The sequence below is a fragment of the Ahaetulla prasina genome, chromosome 6 (assembly GCF_028640845.1).
Source record: "Ahaetulla prasina isolate Xishuangbanna chromosome 6, ASM2864084v1, whole genome shotgun sequence".
Classification (NCBI taxonomy): domain Eukaryota; kingdom Metazoa; phylum Chordata; class Lepidosauria; order Squamata; family Colubridae; genus Ahaetulla; species Ahaetulla prasina.
The window spans coordinates 31,651,440-31,659,674 of NC_080544.1; the positions used below are offsets into that span (position 1 = coordinate 31,651,440).

The window sequence follows — 8,235 nt, forward strand, 5'->3', positions numbered from 1 at the left end:
AAGCAAAAGCAACTGTAAGAAGGAGTCAGGTTGCTAGACTGCTAATTCTGTTAGGGCTGTTTCACATTTTATGTATGGAAATGGGGTGGCTGATGTAAATTATGAATTTGGTGATCATGCATATAGCCAGAAGCAAGTCCTGGGATGATAGTGACACTTTCCTGGCTGCAGTAATTGATGTTGGTTGTATCTGCAAATGCTTGCTTGGAAAGTTATAACTTCTGTATAAATTCATACAGTACTTGAGAAGAATACAGATGTTCATATATAGCAGAAATTGTGCTATGAAAATTGGCTTTGCTCTGATTCTTAATGCCTTGCTAAGAATAAAATAATGCCTCAGTTCAGACTTTATGCTTAATGAAAATCAAGATTTAAAATGATGTCCAAACTATGGAATCCTTGATGTTCTCTGAGCTTGGTTGTATGCTTGGAGACATTTCATTACTGAAGTAGATAACATCAGCCCGCTGGATACATGCTGGTTGCCAAAAGCTTGACTTTTGATGTAACTGGGGATGCTAAGGTCATAAATGCAAAGACTGGTGGTAAGTCACTTTTTCAGTGCTGTTGTATTGGTCGCTAAATGAGTGGTTGCAAGCCGAGGATTACTGGTAGCCGCTGTCAGTATTTAGGTCTCTATGTATTTAGGTTTCTATGCCCATAGCCACATCCACTCAGTCACATGAGGAGTTAGCCACGCCCACCAGTCACATGACCACCAAGCCACACCCCAAAATAAGCCACGCCCACAGAACTGGTACAAAATCCCCCGTGGCCCGGGCCTTTGCTTATTTTTCTGTATTTGGCCCTCACTCAAAAAACTTTGGACACCCCTGCCATAAGGGCTTGTTGTCTTCTCCCCCCCCACACTGATTAGTATCTCCATGAAACCATTGGATGAGGGTGATATGTAATTTGTAGTCCTATACTGTTAGTAGGATGATGACACTTTGCTTTCCATCTTCACCCAGTTGAGGTCTTGTTCCACTGAGTTCTAGATGGGAATAAAATTTAATCCTGGCAATAAAACAGTACTGTTTCCATTGGAGTACTTAATAGCTCCAATGGTATGTCTTGGTGGGGAAGCATGGCCATTAGGGAGAGGTCACTGTTTTGGGATTCTCCTGAACTTACAATTCCCCCTTGAACAGCAATAAAAACTGCAGCCAGGGATCCTTTGGCAGTTGTGGCCCTACCAGACTGACAGTATTTTGTTACATTGACTCATACTCCATTATCACTACTACCATTTTTCCCTGAAAATAAGACCAGGTCTTATATTAATTTTTGCTCCAAAAGACGCATTAGGGCTGATTTTCTGGTTAGGTCTTATTTTTGGGGAAATACTGTACTAAATGCATCCATCTGGCTGACAATCTTAACTGGGGCTTATTTTGAGGGGTAGGGCTTATATTATGAGCATCCTCAAAAATCATGCTAGGATTTATTTTCCGGTTGGGTCTTATTTTTGGGGAAACAGGGTATGTTCTCTACATGGGGCATCCTCTAAAGCAAACTCAGAACCTTCAGTTGGGCCAAAATGCAGCAGCGAGTGTATTCTCCAACACTCATCAGAGCAAATCACAATTGTATTAGAGGCCCTCTAGTGGCTTCCTAAAGCTTTCTGTGTGCAGAAATTTAAAATGCTGGCCTTAACCCATCAAGGCAAATTATCTTCCCACTAGAAGTATGTTTTCCCATAGAACAGTCTACAGCCTATTCATACTTACCAGAACAAGGATAATAGTAGTTTCTCACTTTTATGAGGTGACAATGCTCAAACTATCTGTCAAATGGATCAGTTGAAAACTTGCCATGTATGAATGCTTGTTCCAGGATGGTTGAGCCTAGATATAAGGAACTCTCTTTTTTGGGAGAGAACCATTAAAAAGGACTTGCTTCCAACATGTACTGTATGATCAAATTGATAAGCAAATACTATTTGAATTTCTGGGTACAAATTTTAGTAACTTAGTAATATAATTGTCTAGAAAGTCCCAGGGATTGCTAATGTAATAATAATGCAATGGAGGAAGGGATATATAAATGTTTATAAACAAAATATTGTAAGGCAAATTTAAGGAGAACATCTAAGGCTGAACTGGTTCTAGCATACTTGTGAGAATACTAAATGGAAATTGTTATAATACTCACCACTACCAAAACTCAGATATTTCTTCAATAAAGGGGACATAGGAAATTTACCTAGACAAAAATAGATAAGCCATATTTTCTTGAAAGAGGAGAATGTCAGAATAGTAATATAATACAGGAGTGAGATGTCAAGATTATTTACTTGTTGACTTGATGTTCTAAGATCTAGAACATCCTTTTCTAAGGAAAGGATGGGAATTAAATCATGATCATAGGAAAATCATTTGGTATCAGGAAGCTCAATCCAGGCCCACACTGAACTATCAGGGAACATAAGAGAAATCTAGTGACATAGCATCTGGATAGTGAGTAGCAAATATCCCCCACAATAGACAAATGAATTGAACTTGTTTTGCCAATGGCATCTTTGATTAATCAGATGCAGAAGCTGAGTTTGAGCTAATAGAGTTCTGTGAAAGACCCAAGCCATTTGAGATGGTGGGTAGGGGAACTTCTAAATCTACATAGCTTGAGGCTCCCTAAGATTGAAAGTAACTTGCAATGGAGTGAGCTATCCAAACATTCTTTATAGACCATCTTCCATTTTATGAATTTTTTTGCAAAGTGGAGAGAGGACCTGATAATTAAAATCCTTTAATTTTCAATTTATATGTGTGCCAAATTTCAGATTTAAAAAAATAAATAAATATGAAAGTTTGTTAAGTAAACACAACTCTTTCTTCCCAATTTAGATTTTTGAATCAAATGAATTTAAACATTTCGACTATGGAAACCAGAACAAAGCTATATACAACATGGTGAGGAAAACATTGTTACAATGCTGGTAAATAGGACATGTGTTTGCATACATACATAAAGATGTGTGGTTTCTGGGCAGCCATCTTCCCCACACAATATTCCTACTTCTCACAATCTTGGTGACAGCCTACTCTGCATACTATTATCATCCATACTGTTTCAAAGCAGTTTCCTCCCTGCACTGGATTAATCAAAGTCTAACTGGGAGGAAAAATGTGCTAAATTAAAGTTGTAGTGCTTTTAGCCAGTTTCATTTGTATGTCCAGTGTAACACCTTCTTCCATTGCTGTCTCAGTTTTGTCAGGGAGAACTTGTTCATCTTCCCTAGCATCTTTCAGACAGTCTGTTTATAGAGGCAGAAACTATTAAAATTAACATTTGGATCTAGTTTTCAAAAATATCCTTTCTTTTTCTATTTTTTTTTATTTTTTTATTTTTTTTTCTTGTCCAATGTTAAAATATTTTGCCTCATTCTGTAATTGTAAATTGAATTTGTGTTCTTCTTTTATTGTAATCTTTTATTCCCTTTAGTTTCCTCTAGTGTCCAGTTTTGAAAATCTTACTGTATTTTTTTAAAATCAAAACAAAAGCATTTTTTCTATAGACAGGATTCTTTATAATGAATTCCAAAATCTATTTTCAAATTTATCTGAACCTTTAGTTTGTAACTTTCTAAGTTTTAATAACTTTTCTGTTTATCTCATGGAGCTTTAAACCTGCCAGAGGCCACAAAACTGTCTGGAGCACTTGTGGGGTGACCTCAAGTCCTCTCCTTGTCCAGAGAAGAAGTATCAAAGAGTCAATGAACTTGCTGAATCTTCATTCTGCCATGGTCATTGGTTCTCTTTTTTCGGGTCACCACTTCTCTCTTGGAAGTCATGTGAATTAGTGCATTATAAAATGTGCTTCTCTGTATTAAATTATTAAATTAAGCTAAAGGTTTCCCTCGCACATATGTGCTAGCTGTTCCTGACTCTAGGGGGCGGTGCTCATCTCTGTTTCAAAGCCGAAGAGCCAGCACTGTCCGAAGATGTCTCTGTGGTCTCGTGGCCAGCATAACTAAACGCCAAAGGCGCACAGAATGCTGTTACCTTCCCACCAAAGATGGTCCCTATTTTTCTACTTGCATTCTTTACGTGCTCTCGAACTGCTAGGTTGGCAGAAGCTGGGACAAGTAATAGGAGCTCACCCCGTTATGCAGCACTAGAGATTCAAACTGCTGAATTGCTGACTTTTCGATTGACAAATTCAGTGTCTTAGCCACTGAGCCACTGCATCCCAGGAATTATTAAATTACTAATGTACTAAACGTTATGAATGCAATTTCTCTATACCAAAGTATCATACTACAAAATCTTCTTTTAATTACATATAAATGTGTAAATTTCACATTTTCAAGAACCCCAAAATAGATTGTAAAAATATACTTATCAATCAACATATTTTTTCCAGCAATTTTTGAAATGATTGAATTGGTATGATCTGATACAAAATATACAGATGTGATTTATCTTGAGTTACTACTTAATTAAACCTTTAATGTAAGAGTTTTGTAACTTATCAGTCAGAAAATAAGAATTGTGTATCATAGAAGATAAAAAGATCTGTCAAAGAATAGGTATTTTTTTTCAGATCTGGATGCATGGAACGACAATGTCGGTATTACTGAAAGATGAAATATCTGGAAATAGGCAAGCTGAAAACTTTTTCATATTTTGCATCTCTTCTTCCACAGACCAAGCCCCCATTTTATAAATTCGAAAATATGACTGTGCCAACAGCTGTTTGGAATGGTGGGAATGACTTCATTGTGAGTCCAGAGAGTATCAATCATCTGCTCCCGCAACTTACTAACTTAGTTTTCCATAAGTATATTCCTAGCTGGCACCATGCTGATTTTATCTGGGGCCTTGATGTCTCAAAATACTTGTACGAGGATATTTTTCATCTAATGCAGAACTACAGATAAATATAAATGGAAGTTTTCTCTGGCAATAGAGGATAACAACATTTCAAATTTGATGTAGAAAATAAACAGTTTATATTTTCCACATTAGTTTTGAAATGTTGCTATCCTCTTTTGTCAAAAAATGTCTTCCTTTTGCTAAAAGTAAAAGAGGGGAAGTAATAGAAAAACAGAGAAGAAAAAAGATAGAAAGAAATAGCTTCTCATCTTCTTTACAGCAATTATAAATAGGATTATAAATTCGCCTCTTACTCAAAGGGCACAGCGGAACTCTCTTTTTTCTATGATCTATCCTGCCTAATTGTCAAAATCATAAATTATAAGTTCATTTTTTCTGTTTCAAGTAGAAAGTGCATAAGGGTTTCCACTCAGCAATGAATGCTAGATATTGTCTTTTGTCTGATCAAAGTCAATTTAGCTACCTCAGCAAATTCCACCAACCCTTCCTCCATTGTATAGTGCCAAATCTTTTCATCTTTGTGCAAACAATAATTTTACTAATTAATTTCCGTCTTGCTGTTACATCAGTCAGTCTTACGTGTTAACTTTCCAGGAAAAGCAAAGTTAATCAAGCTTGTCTTCACTTACTTACAATTCCTATGTAGCTCACAGACATCAATCAGTTTGTATGCAAGCGCTAACTCAGACACCAAACCTAGGTAAATTAGGGCAGAAGTTAGTGTGGCTCAAGTCAAGGGTTCAAAAAGAATTCCTACAGTATGTGGGGTCCCTGGTCATCACTGAACTTGGTTGTTTTCTGGCAGATGTTTCATTAACAAACTAAGTAATATCACTGATGAAGTTATGAAGCTTGATAATGAAACATCTGCCAGAAAACAACCAAGTTCAGAGAGCATCAAAGACCCCACAGTTCACCTCTGAGATACAAATATTCTCTTCTATTAGGATTCTTACGATATAGTATGGCAAATAATAAAGATACATTTCACATGTACATGTAGATTTAACAGGCACTTACAATAACTGCCTACCTGCTGTGAAACGAAACATAACCTAGTCCTAGAGGCTTATGGAAAGTGCCACCACTCTTGCCCCCCCTCCCCCAGCTGTGCTCTGAATTGATAACACTGTACATCTATTGGGAGGAATTGGTTTGAAAGGGGAGACTTAAACTGTATAAATTGCTTGTTATATGAAACCTTTGTAATTGCTAGACTGCACCAAAGGTGCTTTTCAAACGGCAACAGGGCTTTCTTTGATGTTTCCTAGGCTTTGCTGGACTGTACATTATTTCCTTGCTTTACCTTCTTATTAAACAAGAAGAAAAAATATTTCCTCCTCTCTAATGAACTTTGTCTCATGATTTTTTTCCTCTGGATGGGCATTAACTGTCTGTTAGTGCCACCCATCAGGTGAGATCCTGGAGAGATAATAAACAACAAATGCCAGGATTACAGCAATATGAAACTATGGTGGGAGAGGCACTTTGTTCCATAACTGTAGCTTATGTGGGTTGTAACTATGAGTTCTTTAGCAACCAGGTTTATAGTCGTAGATTCCCTTCTCCATCTGGCACCAAGAAACATTGCCAGATTGATTGATGATGAGAGTCACATTTGTACTTTCATATGTGGGAATGAGGGATACTTCCTGCTCCCCAAGCTGCATGCAATAAATTATTGATGGAAATAGCAATCAATAAACCTATTGATGGGAAGTTAGTTATGTGATCAGGAAGAGTGCAAGAATAATTACACTGGTAATTAGAGTGCAAAGGCTACTATATTTGCATTGCAAATATATTTGCAGCGTTCTTGGACCAACACTCTTCATATTATACATTAATGATCTCTGTGACCATATTACAAGTAATTGTGTTCTCTTTGCTGACAATGTCAAACTATTTAACACCACCAATACAGCTATCTTCCAAAAAGACCTTGACTTTTTATCTGAATGGTCTAAAACTTGGCAACTCCAAATCGCAACCAGCAAATGCTCAGTCTTACATATTGGAAAAAAGAACCTAAACACTAAGTACAAGCTTGATGGACATTACCTTACTGATGACCCCCACCCTGTTAAAGATCTTGGAGTTTTCATATCAAATGATCTAAGTGCTAAAGCTCACTGTAACTACATCGCAAAAAAGGCCTTAAAAGTTGTAAACCTAATCTTGTGTAGCTTCTTCTCCAAAAACACTACACTACTAACCAGAGCATATAAAACATTTGCTAGACCAATTCTTGAATACAGCTCGACTGTTTGGAACCCATACAACATTTCTGAGATCAATACAATTGAACGTGTCCAGAAATATTTTACAAGAAGAGCTCTCCACTCCTCCGAATACAACAAAATACCTTATGCCACCAGACTTGAAATCCTGGGTTTAGAAAATTTAGAACTACGCCGCCTTTGACATGACCTGAGTTTAACTCATAGAATCATCTATTACAATGTCGAAGACTATGTACAGTGTACTACAATGTCCTGTTGAAGACTACTTCAGCTTCAATTGCAACAATACACGAGCACACAATAGATTTAAGCTTAATGTTAACCGCTCCAATCTTGATTGCAGAAAATATGACTTCGATAACAGAGTTGTTAATGCTTGGAATACACTACCTGACTCTGTGGTTTCTTCCCAAAATCCCCAAAGCTTCAACCAAAAACTATCTACCATTGACCTCACTCCATTCCTAAGGGGTCTGTAAGGGGCATGCATAAGAGCACAAACGTGCCTACCATTCCTGTCCTATTGTTTCCTTTCGTTATAACCAATTAATATAGTTATTACATACTCATACTCATATATATGCTTATATATTGTATAATTATTTCATGCTTATGCTTATATATACTGTGTGACAAAATAAAAAAAATAAATAAAAATAAAATAAAATTGCAGCTTCCTTATGTTCTGAGCCTAAAAGCCCTGGAGGCACCATGACTTCCTTAGAAGGAACAGGAGGTAAAAATTAGTTTGATAGGCACTAGTTAGCCTTGCAGATTCTTTACAATATCTAATACACTGAACAAGTAGAAACCAAAGACCATCAGGTGCCATAAATTGTCTACTCCATGACTTTCCTATTCAAAACCCTGGTGTTCTGTCTACATTTCAAATGGAGATTGATAAGAGGTATATTGTGAGAGCTTAACCTGACTCTGTTATATGTGTAAAAAGCTTTCCAATACTCCTTGTATTGAAAAGGAGCTTCATGACTTTTGGATGCTTCTGTTATCTGCTAAATAGATCTTAATTTATCCCTTCTGATTGGTTTGGTGGTCTGCAGCAAATCTCCAGCTGTTATTAGCTTGCTCCTTTATCAAAACTTGCTTTCAGGTCAATTGGCCTCTCTGCAGATATGTTCATTCATGTATTG

At 36.9% G+C, this 8,235-nt stretch overlaps 1 protein-coding gene across 7 annotated transcripts in view; it reads left to right on the plus strand.

The window, feature by feature from the left end:
- Positions 1-6,174, plus strand: part of LOC131200666 (lipase member M-like) — a 30,014-nt gene extending 23,840 nt beyond the window's left edge. For 5 of the 7 annotated variants that reach the window (XM_058187780.1, XM_058187783.1, XM_058187779.1 and 2 more), the window contains 2 exons: positions 2,850-2,915; positions 4,652-6,174. In XM_058187780.1, coding sequence (XP_058043763.1) covers positions 2,850-2,915; positions 4,652-4,885 — 300 coding nt within the window. In that variant the 3' untranslated portion in view covers positions 4,886-6,174. Of the gene's footprint in view, positions 1-2,849; positions 2,916-3,879; positions 4,510-4,548 lie in introns of those variants that run through there. The other 2 variants (XM_058187784.1, XM_058187786.1) reach the window with 2 other exon arrangements.
- Positions 6,175-8,235: the final 2,061 nt, after the last annotated feature.